The following is a 24,062-nucleotide window of genomic DNA, read 5'->3' as shown; positions in this document are numbered from 1 at the left end:
GCCCCCATTAGGCAAATATTGGTACTGCTCCAGGGACTTAAAGGGGTTGTCTCGCGAAATCAAGTGGGGTTATACACTTCTGTATGGCCATATTAATGCACTTTGTAATGTACATTGTGCATTAAATATGAGCCATACAGAAGTTATTCACTTACCTGCTCCGTTGCTGGCGTCCTCGTCTCCATGGTGCCGTCTAACGCTGTCTTTTCCTTCCATTTAGACGTGCTTGCGCTGTGCGGTCTTCTGCTGTGTTCAATGGAGCCGCTCCGGCGTGCTCGCGCCAGAGAGCTGGTCTGCGCATGTGCAGAAGACATCGGCGGCGCGAGGAGAAGACAGCGTTAGACGGCACCATGGAGACGAGGACGCCAGCAACGGAGCAGGTAAGTGTATAACTTCTGTATGGCTCATATTTAATGCATGATGTATATTACAAAGTGCATTAATATGGCCATACAGAAGTGTATAACCCTACTTGCTCCCGCGAGACAACCCCTTTAAGTGTGCAGTCCACCCCTGGAATCAATGATTTACAGAACTGCCATGACAAATGCTGTACTGAAAATATTGTAAAATGTGATTGTTCCCAGCAAGAGAAACCAAGTAGTCTTGTAGATATGATACCTTTTAATGGCTAACAAAAATACATGATGTTATAGCAGCTTTCGCACCTACTTCGGGTTCTTCCTTAGGCTTATCCTATGTATGCTGAACTGGTACTGTAGTGCCTATTGTCAACACTAGGTGTCACAGGCAGAGTGTGGCTTAGGTCACATGGTGTGTGAGAGGAGCTTGCTGTAACCGAACAAAGGAATGAAAATGCTGCGTGTGTGTTTGTACATGTGATAGGCTAGAACCTGGTTAACTGGAAAGTCGCATACAAACAGTAATGCAAAAAATCTTGATATTAGATCTGCCCTCCGAGTGGTCCATGCTTAAAGGGAACCTATTACATTGCACATGCAGTCCAATCTGTGGGCAGCATGTTATAGACCAGACTGGTATAAAATAAATAAATCTTGTTTTTTGTATAGCACCAACTTATTCCGCTGCACTTTCAGGTAATTTATTTATTACCCCCCCCCCCCCCCCACCAAGCTGGGTACTCATTTTACTGATCTCAGAAGGATGGAAGGCTGAGTTAACCTTGAGCCGGCTACCTGATCCACGAGGCGATTGAATCTGCAACCTTCAGGTCGTGAGCGAGAGCTTGGGACTGTATACTGCTGCCTTAACACACGAGGCGCTGATATACAGTGTAATGGGAGAAGATTCAGTATAATTGTAACTAACCTCGAAAATTTTGTTTGTTTTTCTGAATATTTACATACTGCATCCTCCTCTAACTTGTTGCGTAAAACTTTAGCTTACATGGCGGCTAAGCAGTGGACAGACACGTTGGAGACATCTAGTGGGGTTTTTTTCTATCTCTGACATATATAAAAATTATCATAAAGACATCATGTAATAACAATCTACCAATATAAAACCAAAACAAGATGCACTCTTGATTTCTGACCATGGCTTAACTACTTTGCCGACTAGATTTGTACTCCTCAATCTTTACATCTGCAGACTCTGTATCATTACTCTCCACTGTCCTATAAGATGTAATGGCGTATGCACTGTTATGCTTTATAAAGCTTTATAACCTTTATTTTTTTTTTGTATAAATTCTTTATTTAGTTTTAACTTGGGTACAGAAAGGAAAAAAGGGAGGGGGGAAGTGTACAGCTATACAGTGCAGAAAATTTATTCACTTAGACGTTTAGATCTTGAAAATGAGTTACAAATGGTAAGCTAGGTTGAAGGGTAGAGGAACTGAGGTAGGCGGGATTGTTGAGGGGAGAGAAGGGGAGAGGAAAGGGAGAAAAAACTGAATCAGTTTTTTAGTAGCTTGCTTTTTGATCCCAATTAAAGATTGTTCTGAGACTCAGAATAGGATTGTTGTATTGATATAGGTAGTTTATTAATTAGTGTCTGTTTGGGTTAGGGGTTATGTGTTCCCACAAGAGGTCCACTTCTTCCAGATACTGAAGTACTTTTCTGGCTTTCCTTCTTGAAAGTGTCTTGTTCTTTCATAGCTACTTATTTGCTTAACCTCATTTAGCCATTCATGGATGTTGGGGGGGTCTACCTCCTTCCAATGTCTCGGGATAAGTATTTTTCTGCATCCAGTAGAAGAGGGAGCAGAGGGTCTCTTTTTCCTGGTGCTTCCCGGGGGATTATATTCAGGAGAAGTAATTTGGGTGTGAGGTTAACTTCATATCCCAGGATTGATTTTAGCGTCTTTTGTACTTCCTGCCAGAAGGGGGTCAGCCCAGGGCACGAAAACAGAATGTGCGAGAGAGATCCCTCTGCTTTGGAGCACCTCCAGCAGGTTGGGGAGTGTTTCGGGTCTATTCTATGAAGTAGCTCTGGGGTTTTGTACCACCTGGAGATTATTTTATAATTCAGCTCTTGATATTTTGTTGAAATTGAGCTTGAATGTGAATTACTTAAAATGCTCAGGGTTTCCTCTTTGGAGAATGTGGTCCCGAGATCTTTTTCCCAACTGGATACATAAGATGGGGTTTCCTTGTTGTGGATAAGAGAACTATAGATTTTTGAGGTGATACCTTTAAAGGGACGAAATGACCTGAGGAGTTTATGGGAGAGTAGATTATGATTTGTGCTCAGAATGTCTGGTTGAAAGAGAGACATTGTATCCTTCATTGTCTTGTAATCTTTAGGATGGATTTGCGACAGGCCGAGTAGGTTTTGGAGTTCCTGGAGTGTGATGAACGAATCATTGTGGAATAGCTTCAGTGCAGGCATATGGTGTAGGTTGGAGTGTTGCGCAATGGAATTTTTAAGTCGCCTTAATTTGTTTGGTATTAGATTCAGGAAGGGCGTGTAACCGCTAACCTCAGGTAAAAAACGTAATTTCTTGTTGGTTCTGTGCCAAATTTTGAAAGAGGCTGTGGTTAAAGGGTTAGAGATTCCTTTTAGTGTGGGTTTATTGTACGGTGTCACCCAGGGCAGAGAGTGAAGATCGTTCTCTAGTGAATGCTTTTCTATTTGAGCCCATAATTTATTGTTGGCTGGGTGTATGAGGTCAAAGACGCGAGATAAATGTATTGCATTATAGTAGTGTTCAAAATCTGGTAGGCCAATACCGCCGGCTTTTTTATGTCTGATAAGAGTTGAGTGCTTTACTCTATGGCTTTTATTTTGCCAGATGAATCTGGAGATGAGACGTTTTAGTTTTATGAAAAAAGATTGTGGAATCTCTATTGGAAGTGCTTGCATCAGATAAAGAACTTTGGGCAGGACCACCATTTTAACTAAATTCTTCCTACCCATCCATGACACCTGTAAAGTCATCCAGGAAGCTAAATCTTTTTCAAGTCTGTCTAATAGCGGGAGAAAGTTTAGTTTGTATAGATCAGATATGTTGCGTGAGATTTTGGTTCCCAGATATGTAATATGAGAACATGTGTTTTTAAATGGGGATGTTTTAGATAGTCTGGACCATACTTTTTCCTCTATATTAATATTGAGAAGGTCAGATTTTGAAAAATTAAGTTTAAAATTTGAAATCTGCCCAAAGAGATCAAATTCTCTCAAAAGTGGTTTAAGGGAGTGCTGTGGTTGGGATATTATCATCAAAACATCGTCAGCGAAAGAGGCTGTTTTGTGCTCAATCTGTCCGCAGCGTAGGCCTGTAATTTGTGCGTTTTTCCTTATTTTTTCTAATAACACCTCCATTGATAGGACAAATAGTAAAGGGGAAAGTGGGCAGCCTTGCCTCGTACCGTTCCTAATGTTAAAGGCTGAGGAGAGACTTCCATTTATTTTAATCTTAGCTGAGGGTTTTTTATATAATGCCATAATTTTGTCAATAAAATTGTCAGGGAGGCCGAATTTTTCAAGGGCTTTCTTGAGAAATAGCCAATTAACCCTATCAAAGGCCTTTTCTGCATCGGTTGTAAGAATCGCTAGGGGAGTTTTGGTGTGCTTGGCTTGGTGCAGGGCGTTGATCAATCTGGTGGTGTTATCTTTTGCTTCTCTAGAGGGCGTAAAGCCCACTTGTTCCGAATTGATAAGGCTTGGGAGAAGGGGTTTGATTCTATTAGCTAGGATTTTAGCATAGAGTTTAATGTCATTGTTAATTAATGATATTGGTCTATAGCTGCTACAAAGAGCACTGTCTTTTCCTTCCTTTGGAATTAGTGAAATATGTGCAGTTAATGCTTCCTCTGGGAAGTCGTTTGTAGCATTAATATGGTTGAAATATTTGTGCAAGGCCGGGGTTAGGATGTCTTGGAATGTTTTATAATATGTGGAACTAAACCCATCTGGGCCTGGGCTTTTGCCTTTGGGAAGGGCTTTAATGGCGCTTTCTATTTCTTCTATGGAAATTAAGTTGTTTAATGTTAGTTTCTGAGAGTCAGAAACCCGTGGAAGATTAATGGAGTCAAGGGTTTTCTGAATCTGCTCGGTTCTCTGTGTGGTTGATCTCTCCTGATTATCAATGTTATATAAATCAGAATAGTAGGATTGAAAGATTTTAGCTATAGCGTCTGTAGTGTGGTGGAGTTGGTCATCCTTATCCTTGATTTTCATGATAAGAGACCTAGAGTTTTGTTTTTTAATTAAGGAAGCTAGTTTTTTCCCGCATTTATCTGCTACGGCGTAATGTTTGAATTTGGCATAATATAAGTATTTGTCCGTATTTAGGTTAAGCAGTTGTCTTAGTTTGGATCGTAGTTCAAAGAGGTCCTTCTCTAGGGGACGTAGGAATTTTTTCTTATGTTGTGATTCCAGCACTTTAATTTGTTCAATAAGTTCAGATTTCTCCTTCTCTCTTTCCTTTTTTCTTCTAGAGCCTATTTGTATGAGAAGCCCACGGATAACTGCCTTGTGAGCTTCCCACAAGATCGCAGGTTTTGTAGAGTGTTGAGCGTTATCAGAGAAGTAGAGTTGGATGTTACGCCTAATGGAGGCGACATCTTCCTTGTTAAGTAAGATACTATCATTTAATATCCAATTAGATGGGCATCTTTTTTTTGTTGCTATTGAGAGTTCCAGTGAGAGAGGGGCGTGATCTGAGAAAAGGATTACATCGTAGGCAGACTTGGTCACTGACCCTAGCAAGTGATGCGGGATATATAGGTAATCTATCCTAGAGTATTTTTTGTGTACTGGTGAATAGAAAGAGTAGTCTTTTGTAGAGGGGTTTTGTATTCTCCAAGGATCAGCTAAGTTAAGGTCAGATAGTAATTTTTTTATTTTTTTGAGTTTAAGATAAGAGATTGAAGATGTTCCATTTGATGTGTCCAAGGAGGGTTGGAGTGGGACGTTGAAATCACCGCCTATGATTAATTGCCCTTCTTTGAATTTTTCCAGGCGGTCAAAGACCGAAAGGAAGAAGTTTACTTGGTTGCTGTTTGGAGCATATATATTGGCCAGGGTGTAGATTTTGTTGTACAGGGTGCCCTTAAGAAAGATATATCTTCCCTCTGGGTCAGGTTGGACGCTAATGAGCTGAAATGGTAGGTCTTTATTTAGAGCTATTGCCACTCCTCTGTGTCTTTTGAGTGGGGAAGAGGCGTTATACCATTTAGTGAATGCCTTATTTTTAGATAAGGGTGTGTAGCCTTTTTTAAAGTGCGTTTCTTGGAAGAAGACTATGTCCGTCTTGTTTTTCTCTAGATAGTGGAGAATTTGGGATCTCTTATGGGGGATATTAATACCTTTGACATTAAAAGTTGTAATTTGCAATTTAGCCATTGGGTCTAATGGTGGGAGATGTTTGATATGTGGTAGGATCAGCAGAGCTACTTAGGGGGGGGAAATAAGCAAGGGGGTAAACAACACAATGTTTCATCATTTTTAAGAAAAATGACAATGTAGGATAAACAATTAGTAACGTTTTGCAGCTGGGCGCGAGTAATTAGACAAAGTCCACTCACACTCAGGTTCAAAAGCAAACAATCAAAGTTTGTGGGGGGGGGGCCCGCAAACAAAGATGGATCAAGTAGGATCCAACTTTAAGCAGAGAACGATGGAGGAAACTGACTAGAACAAATTAGATTTGCTCCCGTCAGGTCTCCCAGCGCAATCTGTACAACTTATGAAAAAAAAACAGAAGTAAAACAGGCAAGTGTAAAAGCAGAAAAATGGCCATCGGCCTATACTTATCTCCTCAGAGGAGAAAGGGGGTCAGAATGTAGTAGAATGTCCCATCTTATCAGGTGGCATCTGTATGGTGGCCTCTTCTAGGGGACTTGGAGGGGTCTAGTTCCATTCTTCTCGACTTCCTAGGCTTGTTCGGAGTGACTTGAGTCCAGGATTCCATTTTGGGGAGAGTCGGGAGGGCCAATGCGTCTTCTGCTGATGTCCAATCCAAGATTTGAATATGTGACAGATTTAGCTTGCTGAGGACCAAGGGGAGGTCTTCTGGGGTTTTAATGACCCAAGTTCTGTTTGGACTTGATATTGCTAGTCCAAATGGAAAAAGCCATTTATAGGGGATGCTTTTGTCTCTCAATTCTTTTGTGAGAGGTTGTAGTTGTCTCCTCAGGTCTAGGGTGAGTTTGGAAAGGTCCTGGAAAATTTGGATTTCGCTATTGTCGAATTCTATTTTCTTTGCGGATCTGGCTTTGTTAATGATTTCCTCTTTGAGTTTGAAGCTCTGAAGGCAGCAAAGGATATCTCGAGGTTTGTCCGACTTCACCGATCTAGGCCTGAAGATTCTGTGGGCTCTTTCGAGGCCGAGGTCTGCATTCTCCTCTCTTTCCAGTAGGCTGTTAAAGATTCGATGCAGAGAGGTGGAGATCTCTTTATCGGGGATGCTTTCTGGAATACCGCGTACGCGAACGTTGTTGCGCCTGGAGCGGTTTTCTAGATCGTCTATGTGTAGGCGCTGGAAGTACATTTCTTTATGTTTGTCGATCAGGATGTCTTTAACCCTTTCTGCGTGATTTATCATCTTTGTGCACGAGTCTTCAAGGGTATTAATTTTGGCATGCACTTCTTTAACGTCTTTCCTAAGGTCCGCGATTTCCTCCTTCACCGTTTGCGTGAATTCTTTAAATAAATCTTTAATGCACTCCTTGGTTGGTAGCGCCTTGATGTATTTTTTTATGTCTGAGTTGGAGGTCATGAGCGATTCGTCTTCTGATTCGCTTTCTGAGCCTTGCAGTGAGGCAGCGTGACTTTGGTTATCTTCATCTAATGCCATCTGCTTGGAGTGGAACGTGAGGGAAGAATCTTGTGAAGCAGACCCGAAGGATTTCACTAGAGCTTGCGATCTTTTTGGTGTTTTGAGATCTTTGGTGTTGCTGTTGCTTACAGATTTTGTGGGTTTCCCCATTTTGCCTGTCTTGGTACAATTACGCTGGGAGAGATAGGGAAAGGGAGGTATTCACATATCTCGTATTATAGAGACAACTTTTCCCGATCTTGCGTTTGAAGATCTGTTATGTGCTATTTTCTTGTGTTTTATCGCTAGATGGAGTATAAATCTGTTGGTCACGTTTCAGTAAAGAGGAGCCACTCAGATGAAAGCGAGGTAATAGGGTAGTCCCAGACAGTGCGGGGGGATTATTCAGGTGAATGTTGAGCAGCGAATCTATGTTTTTGTTTTTTTGTTTTTTTTTTTTCTTTTTTTCGTTTTTTTTTTTGTTTGTTTTGTTTCCCCCTTCTTCTCTTTTGGCGCTGGGATTTTTTTCTATAAATCGCAAAATTCTCCTTTCCCCAACGAGGCCTCTACCTCTGCTGGTTCTAACAAACAGACTGCTGATAAGTATTCGCCAATCTTGCGTTTGTAGTGGTGGCTTAAATCTGTCGTCAGGTGCGGGGGGTCTGCCCTCACTGAAGTGTCTCCTTTTCTCCTAGAGATGTAGTTCTGCACACAATAATGTAGTTTATTGCTTATGGAGGACCTGGGCAGGTCTGTGCAGGGGGCTGTGTCAGGTTCAAATGGCAGCTCCACGTGGGGCAAAACAAATGGCGACTATCTCTGTCTGCACCTTCCAAGAGTGCAGACGTTGTTCAATTGATATACAGTTATTGTACAGTGGGGAGACTGTGGCACTCTTCACTGTCTCTCTTCTGCTCACTCCCTGCGCTCACTCTTTATTTTAAAGGAGGCTGTGCAGGGGCTTGAACTGCCGCGGGCACCCTCTCCTCTTCTACTCCTCACACTCCTTCCCGCGCTTTAGCCTCCCCAGCTGCCGGCGCTGTGAGTGTCTCCTCCGCACTGTCTACTCAGCCGCCCGCTGCTCTCACCTTCTCAGCTGTTGGTCCTCCGGTGAGTGACAGGTAGGGCTCGGCGTTCAGCCGCTCGGCGGGGCAGCGATCCGGGCTCTGTGCAGCGGGTGTCCCCGCGCTCCGGTCCCCTCGGTTACCGGTGTTGTATGTGTCCCCTCCGCGCCGCTCAATCAGCCGCACCGCTCCCCTCACCTTCCTTATACTTCTCCCTCCGGCAGGTTTTAGGGAGGATCAGCGTCGTGCCGCCCGGCAGCCACCGAGTCCTAGGCGCCGTACAGCAAGCGTCCCCGCAGGTCTCCGAGCAGGCTGTGACCGGAGCTTGATCCCGTGTCCCGCTCCCACCTCTGATCTCCCGGACCGCAGGATCAGTCAAGGTAGTTCCGGAGTTTAAGTTAAGGTGTTTTGGGGCTCTTTCTAAGTGTTTTTTGCACCGTAGGAGTAGTAAATTATGTGCCCGTATGGTAGGAGCTAAGGCTAGTTGCGACCGGCCATTTTGCTCATTGGCCACGCCCCCCCATAACCTTTATTTTTAAAAAATCCAATAAAACTCTTAGAATTTTAAAAAATGGCTATGTTGCATATAATAATATGAACTAGCTTGTATGCATGCATGGACATCTAGGATAGGTTGTCAATGTTTAATCACTGGGGGTCCAACTACTGGCATCCCTGTAACCAGCAGAATTTAGATCAATCAATTGAACGGCACGTGGCAGCAGTACTAGGCATGGCCGCATGTACAGATGAGCTGTACCTTTGTAAATAATGAAGGAGCCGCAGCACTTGCCGGAGGTGAGACCCCACTGATTAAACTTGATGACTTGTAAGGCGCAGAGTGTTAAGGCAGCAGTACTTATTGAGAGTTGCCTCATATAAATGAAACTTAGGGCTCCTGCACTGGGCTGTATTACAGATGTGTGTTGAACAGATCATTAAGGCTGTCATCAAACAGGCAGTAATTAGTACAAGTCATGTGGAGGAGATTCTAGAAATTTCCTTTTCATGATGCGTAAATTTTCTGCAACAAATCTGCAGCATTTTTGAAAAACAATGCAGATTCTAACATAAACAGAAATGCTGCGGAATTCAACACTTGAAATACAAGGGGTTAAATTCCACTGCTGATCTGCAAATTAAAATATGGCCAAATCTTCACCATGTAGGATTTGACCATCGATGATTTCCAATGGAATTGCCACGGGTCTGTCGTTGGAGAATGCCTGGGAGTAATTTTGGCACATGTGAAGGCGGCCTACTATGTTACTTATAGACTGCTGTTGGCCCAAAATGTGGCATATGACACTACAGAGCTATTCTCAACCAAAAGCACTACCTAGATACGAGAATATAGAACGTGATGGAGATAGCACACCAGAGAAGTTAAAGTGCAAAAAGTCTCATTATACTGGCTCATAGGGACTCTATATGCCACCATATAGGGTATGTTGTGTGGATTGGCCTTGGCCTCCCCATTTTTTCAGGGGCCCCCTTACCAGAATACCAACCGGGCCGCCGCCCCTCCCCCCTCCTGCACTAAAACAGTGCTCATCTGAATGAGCCCAGAAGTAACATCTCTTCCTATTTCACACATGCTCACATTATTCATACTAGGGCAAATATTTGTGTTGCGGTTGTAATGAAACTAATAATCTAGGTCTCAGGACTGTCTGGGATCTTGTGAGCCGGAGATCAAAGTGATTGCTACCTTTTTCAATTAGCAGTAATTACAGAGTAGTCATCTCTGGGTGACTTGGAAACTGGAAGCCAAGTAACCATGTAGGCTGCTGGGAACCTTGTATAACTAAACCAAACGTTCTTCTGACGACCTTGTACCACTGAATCAAACGTTCTTCTGCCGACCTTGTACCACTGAATCAAACGTTCTTCTGCCGACCTTCTACCACTGAATCAAACGTTCTTCTGACGACCTTGTACCACTGAATCAAACGTTCTTCTGACGACCTTGCAGCCATGGCCAGAGTTCAATAAAATATTTATGTGTCTTTTATCATTATAATATCCCCTGAAGCACATCCAGCAAGGAAGCTTTGTGTTCAGCATCAGCTGCAAGCGAGCCAGTATGAGGAAAATACACTCACTTGTTATAGTGGATAGCCTAATGTCTGGGCCCATTATCGGCTTATTAAGGAAAGGTATATTACACAGCTAATGCAGGGAAATAAAAGGCAAAAAATAAAAACCGTTTCATAAAAGGGGGATAATATTCCTGGAATAATAAACTGGAAATCTCCTAATGATACTCTTCATCCCCCAAAAAGTTGTTCACTACAGTATATGACTTCTGGTGACTTGCAGTAAAGGGCTGTTTTATGAAGTCAACTCCTTCGTAACTAAAAGCCGACCCAGGAATCAACTGATTGCAGTAGGTCTTACATCTCAAGAACCTTCACTAAGCTGTTATGACCGAGGAAACCGCATTCGTAATATACAGAGAGTCTCATTTCGCCAGAGCAAGAGCGATTTTTTCTGGGTCATAGAGGGGGTCCGAAGTGATAGATTCGCTCTATTAGTGAAAAAACAGACAGAGGTAAGGGCTCATGTGCAGACCCACTATTCACACAGCCAGATTGCCCAGAGCTCACCTGGAATCGTTGTGTGAAACACAATATTTAAATGCCTTATAGCAAAATGTAACCACCGCGGGCTTCTCTGATTGGCCACTCATCGTGCCGATTGCCAAACCATAGATGAATACACGAGGGAAGAACTCTGTGCCAGCGCAGGTCCACCAACAAGAGAGGTAAGTGTGAACTTTTACTCTTTATGAAAACAGTGCTATGCATTTCAAAGCTGTACTGGCTTCTCACAAATCACGGAGAAGCCCCGCAATCAAGGGACAACCTTAAATTAAATCACAGCCTGAATAAAATCCCTATCTATAAAACATAACTTTTAATAGATTTACATTAAAACCGAATCTTCAGGTTCAAGATAAATTTATATTTGTATACTTATGCTTAAGATAGGCAATATAACATGTCCCGCAGATACAACAACCTCATTAGATCATGAGGAAAAATTCGATCCTCGGTACTGATATCATGCAAAGATGGTGCACAAATGTGTATGTCAGGTACTACTCACGGTCAGGAGATGCAATGAAAAGGCATCATGGTTAAATCTAATTACATCAGATAGCGAGTTAATAAACCGATGCACCTATCCCTGTACTGACCCTATTACGCCACTACCTAATAGCGGAGCAACCGCCCTGACAAGGACGATCCCAATCACATAGTGGCTGCCCCTATAAATCTGTAAACATTAATTGTCCATTTGCTGTGATATTGTAAACACTTACTTATATCAATGTTTTAATCACACATAGACAATCGCATTCGATTCTGACAACTCCTTCTATAGACGAAAAATTCACTGAGGCAGAGGGAACTTAATAATGGTGCCCTAATCACAGAGGATCCCTAAAATCAAATCTTTATTGATATACACTACCGTTCAAAAGTTTGGGGTCACCCAAACAATTTTGTGTTTTCCATGAAAAGTCACACTTATTCACCACCATGCGTTGTGAAATGAATAGAAAATAGAGTCAAGACATCGACAAGGTTAGAAATAATGATTTGTATTTGAAATAACATTGTTTTTACATCAAACTTTGCTTTCGTCAAAGAATCCTCCTTTTGCAGCAATTACAGCATTGCACACCTTTGACATTCTAGCTGTTAATTTGTTGAGGTAAGCTTGAGAAATTGCACCCCACGCTTCTAGAAGCATCTCCCACAAGTTGGATTGGTTGGATGGGCACTTCTGGCGTACCATACGGTCAAGCTGCTCCCACAACAGCTCAATGGGGTTCAGATCTGGTGACTGCGCTGGCCACTCCATTACCGATAGAATACCAGCTGCCTGCTTCTGCTGTAAATAGTTCTTGCACAATTTGGAGGTGTGTTTAGGGTCATTGTCCTGTTGTAGGATGAAATTGGTTCCAATCAAGCGCTGTCCACTGGGTATGGCATGGCGTTGCAAAATGGAGTGATAGCCTTCCTTATTCAGAATCCCTTTTACCCTGTACAAATCTCCCACCTTACCAGCACCAAAGCAACCCCAGACCATCACATTACCTCCACCATGCTTAACAGATGGCGTCAGGCATTCTTCCAGCATCTTTTCATTTGTTCTGCATCTCACAAACGTTCTTCTTTGTGATCCAAACACCTCAAACTTGGATTCATCCATCCACAACACTTTTTTCCAGTCTTCCTCTGTCCAATGTCTGTGTTCTTTTGCCCATCTTAATCTTTTTCTTTTATTGGCCAGTCTCAGATATGGCTTTTTCTTTGCCACTCTGCCCTGAAGCCCAAAATCCCGCAGCCGCCTCTTCACTGTAGATGTTGACACTGGTGTTTTGCGGGTACTATTTAATGAAGATGCCAGTTGGGTACCTGTGAGGCGTCTGTTTCTCAAACTAGAGACTCTAATGTGCTTATCTTCTTGCTTAGTTGTGCAACGCGGCCTCCCACTTCTTTTTCTACTCTGGTTAGAGCCTGTTTGTGCTGTCCTCTGAAGGGAGTAGTACACACCGTTGTAGGAAATCTTCAATTTCTTAGCAATTTCTCGCATGGAATAGCCTTCATTTCTAAGAACAAGAATAGACTGTCGAGTTTCAGATGAAAGTTCTCTTTGTCTGGCCATTTTGAGCGTTTAATTGACCCCACAAATGTGATGCTCCAGAAACTCAATCTGCTCACAGGAAGGTCAGTTTTGTAGCTTCTGTAACGAGCTAGACTGTTTTCAGATGTGTGAACATGATTGCACAAGGGTTTTCTAATCATCAATTAGCCTTCTGAGCCAATGAGCAAACACATTGTACCATTAGAACACTGGAGTGATAGTTGCTAGAAATGGGCCTCTATACACCTTTGTAGATATTGCACAAAAAACCAGACATTTGCAGCTAGAATAGTCATTTACCACATTAGCAATGTATAGAGTGCATTTGTTTAAAGTTAGGACTAGTTTAAAGTTATCTTCATTGAAAAGTACAGTGCTTTTCCTTCAAAAATAAGGACATTTCAATGTGACCCCAAACTTTTGAACGGTAGTGTATATTAAAAACACTGGGCTTTAGACAAACCTTCAAATAACAAGGACAAAAAGACAAATATACTCATACGTGTTGCAATATTCCAATGAGGGAGATTCTATACGGGACTATATTAGTCTCAAGTGTCAAACTTTATTTTGTTTTATCTTATTTAGAATAGAAATCCCATGGAGAAGCGTCAAAAAACTTCCATCAATATTTAAAATCAGTCCAAAGTGTAGGGGAATAATGATATTCAGGCCGACTGTGGGTATAGTAAGGCCCAATAGTCCGCCCCCCTTTCTTGATTGGAGTGTTGCGGACTGATTTACTGGACAAAATATCTATGGTAGATATAAATTTAGCCTAAACAAAAGAAGATTCATGTCCTGATGATGGCAAGTGTAAGTGTGACTATAATGGGTCTGTTCGGTTTCCGCTCAGCTGCCCGGCATTTTACCAGAAAAAGAAGTGCTACATGCAGCGCTATTTCTTCCGGTATTTTGTTCCGGATCTGCGACGAAACCTACCACCAGAGGTTGCAATGCAGATATGAAGACAGCCTTACCTGGGTTAATTATTTATTTCCGTCTGAAACTTCCAGTCTCTTTTTTCTCAGATGATCATGAGATCTCAATTCTGACCAGCTCAGATCTACTTGGGATTACCATATATACTCGAGTATAAGCCTCGTTTTTCAGCACATTTTTTTATGCTGAAAAAGCCCCCTCGGCTTATACTCGAGTCAGGGAAGGCTTAAAAAAACCCCTCCATACTCACCTCCCAGCCGGCGTCTGTGTCTCTGGCGGCGGTGCGGCAGGCTGCTTGAATTCTCTCCGCTGTCATCCCCCGCCGTTCTCTTTGCTCGGCTCTGTCATCCCCTGCTGTTAGCGCTGTGTAAGTAAGAGCTGTGATTGGATCGAGCGCCGGCCAATCACAGCCAGTGCTCGATCATTCACAACCAATCCAGCTGCTTTAGAATTCCCCCTGCTCGGCTTTCAAATCCCCTGCCATTAGTGCTGTTTAAGGCCTTAGTCAGACGGGCGTTTTTTCACGCGATTTGCGGATTGCATGACGGATGCGCATCCGCAAATCGCGTGACCGGTGCGCGCAAGTCGCCCGCAAATCGCCCGAAAATCTGCTCCTAGCCGCGTTTCATTAGAAACGGGCTGGAGCTGTCCAGCGCATTGCATTCAATGGAGACGGCAATAGAGCCGCCTCCATTTAAAGCAATGCGCTGCGGGCGAGCCCGGGATGAATTGTCGGTAAGGGCTTAAATATATAAGCCCTTTCCTGCAATTCATCCTAAAATGTGTTAAAATAAAAAAAAAATTGTATACTCACCTTCTCCCGGCAGCCGGAGCTCCGCGCGGCCGTCCTGCAGTGGGTGTGAGTCAGACCTGCCCCCTGATTGGCTCAGCGCTGAGCCAATCAGAGGCATGCCTCACTCACACCCATTCATGAATTCATGAATGGATGTGAGTCAGACCTGCCCCTGATTGGCTCAGCGCTGAGAGGCAGCAGTCACTCACCCATTCATGAATGGGTGTGTGAGTGAAACCGGCCTCTGATTGGTCAGGGCTGTGACCAATCAGAGGCAGATCATTCAGCAGGCGGGGATTTTAAAGCCCCACCGGCTGAATAGTGCCGAGAAGCAGTTCAGGAGAACTGACAGCGGCCGCGGCTGGACTCCGGCTGCAGCGGAAAGGTGAGTATACAATTTTTTTTTATTTTAACACATTTTAGGATGAATTGCAGGGAAGGGCTTATATAGAGGTAACAAAAAACCCACAATACTCACCTCCCAGCCTGCGTCTGTGTCTCCGGCGCAATGGTCTCCCCCGGTGGTGCGGCAACCTGCTTGAGAATTCTCCCCACTGTCATCTCCCTGCTCGGCTTTGAATTCCCCCGCCGTCAGCGCTGTGTAGGTAAGCGCTGTGATTGCATCGAGCGCCAGCCAATCACAGCCGGCGCTCATTCATTCACAGCCAATCAGTGGATGACCTCCCAAATGGCTGTGATTGGTTTATCGAGCGCCAGCTGTAATTGGCTGGCGCTCGATGCAATCATAGGGCTTACTTACACAGCGCTGATGGCGGGGAAAATTTAAAGCCGAGCAGGGAGATGACAGTGGGGAGAATTCTCAAGCAGCTTGCCGCACCGCCGGGGGGCCATCGCACCGGGGACAAAGACGCCGGCTGGGAGGTGAGTATTGCGGGGTTTTTTCACCTAGTATATACTCGAGTATAGCTAGGCTTATACTCGAGTCAATACGTTTTACCAGTTTTTTGTGGCAAAACGTATTGATTTGGCTTATACTCGGGTCGGCTAATACTCGAGTATATACAGTATATATTCATTTTTCTAGTCAGATTCTCAGTTTGTGTGAACCTGTTCCATGGATCTACCACAAAAACTGCCTACAGGGGAATACAGGCATTCTTTTCACAGTTACTGATGATGATCACATAGCTCCTGTCACACAGGTATAATAGAGGAGGTCACAGCTCATCCTCTTGATTGTATACTTATGGTAGGTAGGTTATACTGGAGAATACAGAAGGGTTATGATAATTAAACTGCCTCTCTACCATCAGGCAGAATGGTATAACCTAATCTATTGTGGTGCTGATGCATCATGGGATTGATGTGAAGCTGAAAAGTAAAAATTCTCACTCTCAAGATGGTGCCTGATAAGCAGCAGACAGGAGGCTGCACTATATGGAAGTGAAGGGATAACACAGAGGAGTCCTGCAGAGTGTGACTAGCAATTACATGAGGGGGCAGGGATGGGAGAATGTGTCTTTGCTGGAGGTGGCCATTTAAAGACAGTGTATTGTGAGTTAGTGGTCAAGAATTGTCATTAGGAAGAAACTTGGGGAAGAGCTAAGTAATATGGTGAGACAGATGATGACCTAATATGTTAGTTGTTTCTTATTACTCTGCAGGTATTAATGAAGTCTAGTAGTGCAGGATCCACATTCTCCAAAAAAAAGAACAATTTAAAACCCATGAATGAGCTACAGAATAAGCAAACCTTGGCTTCAGCTCTCCGTGTGTGTATGAGGACCAAGCAATACTGGACTTCTCCCAATACCTTACAGGACCAGTCACTTTTGATGCCATATCTGGGACTTTCTGCCGCTTTCTATCTAAAATATGTAATGATAAGAATTATTTAAAGAATACAAACCATGTTGTGTGAAAATGATATCTGAAGGGTAACAGCATGAAAACACATGATTAAGGTAATAACTCACTAGAGCAATAATTCAAGAGATCACAAATGGTTAATTCAGTTTATTAAACATGAACTATAATGTATAATCTCAAATACATAGAAAACACCCAAGACTAAATATATCAACCAAATCATATGAACAATCACACGATGGGCACTGGAAATATATCTGATCTATTCAAAGACCACACTGTATCAACATAGTACAGCTATGACAATGGGGTTATCCCACAATGCCTTGTACTGGCATTCACACAGCACAGCTATACAGTACAATGGTATAGACCAGTAAATAATCTTAAAAATCACATCCTGTCACCCCACTGGTTTTTCCTATCCATATTTGGTTGTACTGCATCCTCCCACAAATCCACCCCGCTGTCCCAAGAAATATGTTTATGTATCGGATGAAGCATTGTGTATTTTCATTATGCCGGATTAAAAAGTTTTTTGGAAGTGTTAACACCTGAATGGCCTCAATGCACATGCATGTCCACCATTGGTCGGGAGGGGTAACATCTCTCCTTAGGGAGAGCACCAAGTAGGTGAGTAAGGAGACTTATAAGGCCATCCTAGCTCCTCTGGTAATATGCAAATAAGGAAGATGGTGCTCTTCTTAAGGAGTGATGCTACCCCTCCCGACCCACGTCGTAGGCCTCTCACTAGCCAAGCTAGGATCCTACTGCACACTGATGAGGAGTAAAAAAAAACCCGAAAAACAGCTGTCTGTGTATGGATTCTGGCTTGGTTTTCAATTCCCAATCATTGCTCTACAGACCTGTATAAAGAGTCAAGCATTGATTTGAAGGAATGCTGCCATCCAATAGGTGGCGCTGCAGACGTATTGTTCTATCTTCCTTATTTGTCAACCATTGTACACAGAGGAAGGTGGACACAGTATAAGGGGAATGTTGAAACACTACAGATGGTATTACAAGGTTTAATTTATGTTACCAGTGAAAACAAAATTTTGGTAACAGGATTTAAATCCCAAACTCCCATTTACATGTTCTATTTGATAGAATTCTTCATTGGATAGCTCCTTTAAAAGCTATAATTATCAAGAACAAATTCTTTACCTAGAAGGTCCTTGGGGTTGGACCCTTTGTCCCCTTCAATGTCCTCACTGGATCCTTTCACATTGTTCTCTTTCATAGCTGGACCATACAAATGATAGGTATCAGGTCCCAGTGTCTTAGTTTCACCCCAAGGTCTGGGTGGACCACTTCTTACATGAGGCATGGAGTACTCCTCAGAAGACTCATCATCACTTGAAGTTTCACTAGTATCTTTATCTTGAAAATGTTTGGCTTGCTTCCCCTTTTCTTGACTTCTTAGGACATCCAACTGTTTCACGTAAAAGGCATACTTCTCAAGCACACTTCCTTCACTATCGGAGACTACATCAGGGTTGTCCTCCCAGCACACTGTTCTTCCTAATTCTCTCGCATTCTGCTTTGACATAGGGTTATTATCAAAGTCCTTTCTTTCGTTGTTCACACTGAAAAATTCATCTAAAGTGTTATCATCCAATATATGTGGCTTTGGTAATTCAAAATGGCCGTTATTTCTGGTAAGTTGGTTCTTTGCACAATTCACAACAGAACCACACTCTGTGCACCAGTTAGAGCTAGTCGTATTGAAAAAATTGCATGCAGGGCACACTTGGTATGTTTGTCTTGTGTAGCCCTCAGACAGACTCCTCTTCGAGTCAACTCTAGGTAAAGCTGGAATCTTTTCCGACATTGATATATAAGTGCTGTCATCAGATTTTTTGCATTTTTGCACTAAAAATGTTCTGTCTGTTTTTGCATCATCCACTTCTCCAGTCTTTTCGAAACATTTCTCTACCAATTTAAAGTCTGCCAGTAGAGAGTTAAGTCTTTCCGTACTAAGACAGGACTCTGGTGAGGTTGAAGTATCTTCTCGATTTATATAATTGTCCTTTAAGGCCATATCTGATTTAGTCTCTCCAAGGACATGGGTGTTGTAATGTTGTTGATTGGGCTTGGCTCTGTTACCAAGTAGACCATCACTGTCAATACAATCTTGTTTTGTATGGTCAAAAACATTTTCTCCCAGATCATCATAGGCCTTAATGTTGAAGGTATCCTTTACATCATTGTTCTTCACCAGTTGCAGATACGCATCGCATGAAGGATCATAAACATTGTCTTCATTTTCTTCATAGTCAATATGAAGGAAATCCGATTTTGGTTCAGCAAAGAAAGCATCTAGTAGCACTGTTTTAGTTTTTGATTTTGGTTTATACAAACTTCTGGGGCTTTTTACCAATCGGGACTGGCCTGAAGCAGATTTTTTGGGTTCCTCACTAAGATAAGGGTGTTTTTTAAGGTCATCAAACCCTCTACTTTTTAATTTCGGGTAGTTGCCAGTGACTCTAGAGCTTCCAATAGATTTAAAAGAAGAATTTTCACCCATGTTTTTGGACAAAATATCACTATTGTCGGATATCACCTCTCCTTCGCTGCATTTGTTGAGGAATTTTTTAGCCCAGGTCATAACATGGTGAAGTTTTTCGGATTCTGGTACAGACACATCTTCTAAAAATTCTTGATTCAAATCAGTGACAAAGCTACTCCTTAAAAGACTTCGTTGAGTAGAAAGTCGATCTACTTCATCTGTTTCCAGCTTCACTTGAGGTAAGTACCTTTCATCCTTGACTTGTTTTGGTGTAGCCAGTAGGTTGTGGTATGTGGAAAATTCTTTAACCTCAGTCTCTTTTTGAGATGACTGTAAATCGGGGTCTTTACCTTCCGATTTCTCCGGAACTGCTTGCGGAACATGCTGCATAAGTATACCCTTAGTATTTTCCTTTGTCACTGGTTGCAGGGTATGAAGTATAGCGAGAACTGGAGGGTTTGATATTTTGGGCTGTAAACTATTAGGAATAGATTTGTTAGGCCCCTGGGATTTTTCGGCTGCTGTCTGTAAGTTACGGTACTCAATGGGTTTCTTTGTTTTCACTTCTGTAGTTGGGAAGTGCTGAGTGGTATAAGCAGGACTATCTCTAAGGTGTTCCTGCACTTCTTGAAGAGAGTCTGAAGCCGAAGGTTTTGCTTCCTTTGTATCTTGTAAAGATGTTTCTCCATTTGGAGACCTAGTTTTTGCTTCATCGTTCATCTCTTTGACTAGACCAGCATCTTGAGGAATGTGAGTTGAGGTTGGTGCGATAAGGCATCCACGAGGTGTCGCAGTCCTCGCTGTTTGCTCTACATTCTGTAATTCTTCTGTTTTGGATAAAGGATTCTGAGAGCTTTGTCCACAAAAATAATTTAGTCTTTTAGCCCGTAGAAATTTTAGATTACTTGTCCGTGGAGTATCCATTACATTAGTATTAGGCTTTAGGAGTAACGGAGTTGAGTTGTGGGATGACAGCTCCATCTGTAAGAAAATATAGGCATGTGAATAATATATAGGTTATGTAAAAAAACATTCTCTATCAATACGGGTCATTTTAAAACCTGTTTTATGTCTGTGAAACCAATCTACTAGCAATCTCCGAGATAAACAATGTATCATAGGTGACTAAAATAGGACAAAACTAGACCAAACAAGAAGAAACTGCTAAATGAATCCAGGTGGCGTACTCTGTGTGGTAAGCTAGGCACAACCCAGTAATCATGTTAGATATTCTTCCCTTACTGACCGCATCTCAAGTTCACACTTTTCCAATGTAGCTGAGGCATCCATAGAAGCTCTAGTTATACAGGAAAACATCTCCCTGTAGTGACAATAGTCACTGGCAGACCTGACTAGGGTCTGCTAGGACCCTGCAGCTCTGCTGTAACAGAGGGCACCAGGCGGTCACATGATTGCTAGGTCAAATAGTGGAAGTGACATATCTGCTTCCTCTCTTCTCTACATAGCGCTCATTGAGCACTATGTAGCCTGCAAGACAAAAGGCAGAAGCAGTTAAAGACTTGTGCTGCACTTGCTATAACTTATGGCACATTATGGTGTGCATTATAGTTCCATCCGTTGGGCCGTGGCAGCCGTTCCCACTGAGCTCCGTCCACTATCTTAAAAACTAGTGTAAACTGTGTAAAATCAAAAGACACGCGCCAAAATTTGTGACTTTTTTATACCATGTTCTGTTTTATAAGTCCCTCCTGAGTATTTAGAGCCGTGAACCTCAAAGACGTTGTCTGGGTGCCATATGATTGTTTAAAACGCAATCCAAATCCGTTAAAACAGTAAGTGCAGCAGCACTCACCTGTCCTCACCTCCGCAGATTCAGCACTGCAGCCGGCGGTCCTTCCAGTCTTTGTTTAGAAATGGCTACTATCTGACCGTTACAACCAATCAGAGGCCACAGCAGTCAGATGCTGCTCTCCTGCCATCATGGCTACCAGGATCTGACTGCTGCAGGCTCTGATTGGTTGTAATGGCCAGGTGAAAACTTTAGCACTGGATCGGAGTGTGGGGGGGTGGGGACGGGTAAGTACCCCTGCTTTCATTGTTTTAACAAATTTGGATTGAGTTTTTAACCCTTTCCAATCCACTGTCTGCCGTCTGAAGACATAAGGATTTAAGGCTGTACAGCTCTGATGTTGGAAGACCTCCGTCGGGGTTCTCTTACTGTATATTGTCAGCCTCTCTGCTGTCGGAGCCTATCCAATGTGTCACCTCATGCAGTACTGGCTTTAGCCAGCAGATAGCGCCATTGTATAAAGGCAGACAAAGAGTAAGCCCCCTAGGAAAGCCAGGATACAAATTGGATTGGAAAGGGTTAAAAAATCATGTGGCACTCGGACAATCCCTTTAATGAGGATGAAATAAGATCTTCGATTTTAAACTTTAGGCCAATCATGCGCGACGTTCCTTCTGCTGGGACACCCAAGATCGGTGTGTGATTGTTCTGCAGCCCCCGGTGCTCACTTTCCTCCAGCTTCACACCGGAAGCGTTTCTACCAGCTCCATGTATGAAGCCTGCTGGTTTAGGCCCCCATCACACGAATGTACGTGTATTTGTGCACGCCTGAGTGTTACATATTCGCAGAATGGACGATGCCTTTTTTCTGTATCTTACTGTACTGTTTGCGCCGCACGGCAAAAAATATATGCAGCGATTGGTCTGCAGAGCTCTAGATGCGCCCTTTATCCTACACAATTACGCAGTGTTTCACGCGTCTCCTGGTGTATTTTGCGCACATTTGCGTACTCCCATTGACTTCTATGGGGCCTTTGCTGCGCAAATGCGCAGGAAAATAGATGTTTTTTAATGCGTAACTGTAGGAGCGTATTCACACGGCCGTATTGTCACCGCGAATCACGCACGTGTATTTCCTGTGCGTGATCCGTGGTGAACGGAGGCAATGAAAGTTTATAGACTTCGAATCGTTCAGTGTAAACACAGCAATCGAACAATGAATGATCATTCGTTTTCTTATCATTCATTTCATGCGGGCACGAAAATCATCGTTAGCGTGTTCGCTGATTGCTCAGGTTAAATACTGTACACTACATAATGGTCCGGCAGTCCGGCACAGGACATATAATACACAACATAAAAGTCCGGCACAGCACATATAATACACTACATAATGGTCCAGCAGTCCGGCACTGGTCATACCATATACTAAATAATGGTCCGGCAGTCCGGCACAGGACATACAATACGCTACATAATGGTCCAGCAGTCCGGCACAGCACATGTAATACACTACATAATGGTCCAGCAGTCCGGCACAGCACATACAACGTACCTGGAGAAGCCCGCAGCCGCCAGCTGTCACCATAGCAACGAAGACGCCAAACATCCCCTCCCTGCCCGCTGTCAGCGGCGGCCGCGCCCCCTAGTGGACGAGAGGAGAGTGAGCGCCGCCGCTGCTGGTGACGTAGTGCGGCCTGTGTGTCCGGGCGGTTGTAGAAGACGGATTGCGACACTCCAGTATAGAGGAATGTAGGGGCGAAATGTGGGGACAGGGGCTGCTGGCAGTAAACGCTGCCACTTACTGGGGCCCCACTATTAGTATATCATGGGGGCCCCACCGTTAGTACATCATGGGGGCCCAACTGTTAGTAGATCATGGGGGTCCCACCCTTAGTAGATCCTGGGGGCCCCACCCTTAGTAGATCATGAGGGTCCCACTGTTAGTAGATCATGGGGGTCCCACCGTTAGTAGATTATGGGGGCCCCACCGTTAGTAGATCATGGGGGCCCCACCATTAGTACATCATGGGGGTCCCACCGTTAGTAGATTATGGGGGCCCCACCCTTAGTAGATCATGAGGGTCCCACTGTTAGTAGATCATGGGGGCCCCACCGTTAGTATATCATGGGGGCCCAACTGTTAGTAGATCATGGGGGTCCCACCCTTAGTAGATCCTGGGGGCCCCACCCTTAGTAGATCCTGGGGGCCCCACCCTTAGTAGATCATGAGGGTCCCACTGTTAGTAGATCATGGGGGTCCCACCGTAAGTAGATTATGGGGGCCCCACCCTTAGTAGATCATGGGGGTCCCACCGTTAGTACATCATGGAGGTCCCACCGTTAGTACATCATGGGGGCCCCAGTGTTTTACACATTAAAAATGGGTATTGCGGTAGAATAAAGTTGTTATCTATCCACAGGATGGGGGTTGACTAGCTGATTGGTGGGGGTCTGACCACTGGGACCCCCGCCCATCCCAAGAACGGGGTTTCGGTTGCTCCCCAACGGAACGGAGCGCAGGCCACACACGCACACCGAGCGCCATTCATTTCCATGAGAGCAGCAGAGGTGGACGGGGCTTCAACTGTCATGGGAATGAATGGAGCGGCACACAGATACAACCTGCACTCCGTTCATTCGGGAGCACCGAACCCCTATTCTTGGGATCTGCGGGGGTCCCAGTCGTCAGACCCCCACCAATAAGCTAGTTTTTCCATGTTTGTTTTTTCCTCCCCCCTTTTAAAAATTTGTACCTCCTTTATCTATCCATCGACGTCGCTGCATGACGGCTGTTTTTTGCGGGATGAGTTGTATTTTTCACTGGTGCTATTTAATTACTGAAAAACTTTTAAAAAATTCCAAGTGGAGTAAAATGAAAAAAAAAACACGAAATTCCGCCATCCTTCGGTGCGTCTTGTTTCTATGGCGCACAAACCACAACAAAAACGAACCGCTAACCTTATTCTCTGGGTCAGTCCAATGACTACCATACTTTTTTTTTGCTGCACTACTTGTATTTTTTTCAAAGATATTTAATTTCCTTGAATTATTTTCTGCCGCCATCTTCTGCGCACAACAACTTTTTCTTCTTCTATCGACATAGTTGTGCGGGGGCTCATTTCCTGCAGGACGTCCTGTAGTTTGCGTTGGTACTATTTTGGAATACTTACGACTTTTTGATTGCTTTTTATTGCATTTTTTTCATGTTTTTCGATCGACGTTCACTATGCAGGGTAAATAATGCGTTACTCTCATGGATCAGACTTTTACGGACGCAGCGGTACCAAGCATGTATTTTTGTATTATTATTTCGATTCTTTTAT

At 43.5% G+C, this 24,062-nt stretch overlaps 1 protein-coding gene and 1 long non-coding RNA gene across 2 annotated transcripts in view; one reads left to right on the top strand and one right to left on the bottom strand.

The window, feature by feature from the left end:
* LOC136628318 (uncharacterized) overlaps nucleotides 1-22,424 on the bottom strand; it is a 77,157-nt gene extending 54,733 nt beyond the window's left edge. The window contains exons 1-3 of the mRNA XM_066604125.1: nucleotides 22,292-22,424; nucleotides 17,642-19,967; nucleotides 16,359-16,473 (exon numbers count right to left, since the gene is read on the bottom strand). Coding sequence (XP_066460222.1) covers nucleotides 16,359-16,473; nucleotides 17,642-19,967; nucleotides 22,292-22,345 — 2,495 coding nt within the window. The 5' untranslated portion in view covers nucleotides 22,346-22,424. The remainder of the gene's footprint in view (nucleotides 1-16,358; nucleotides 16,474-17,641; nucleotides 19,968-22,291) is intronic.
* LOC136628321 (uncharacterized) overlaps nucleotides 1-24,062 on the top strand; it is a 59,776-nt gene that overhangs the window by 27,889 nt on the left and 7,825 nt on the right. The gene's annotated exons all lie outside the window — the stretch shown is intronic.

The sequence above is a fragment of the Eleutherodactylus coqui genome, chromosome 5 (assembly GCF_035609145.1).
Source record: "Eleutherodactylus coqui strain aEleCoq1 chromosome 5, aEleCoq1.hap1, whole genome shotgun sequence".
NCBI lineage: Eukaryota > Metazoa > Chordata > Amphibia > Anura > Eleutherodactylidae > Eleutherodactylus > Eleutherodactylus coqui.
Note: the sequence above shows the minus strand (reverse complement) of the source record. Positions and strands in the feature narration are given on the sequence as shown.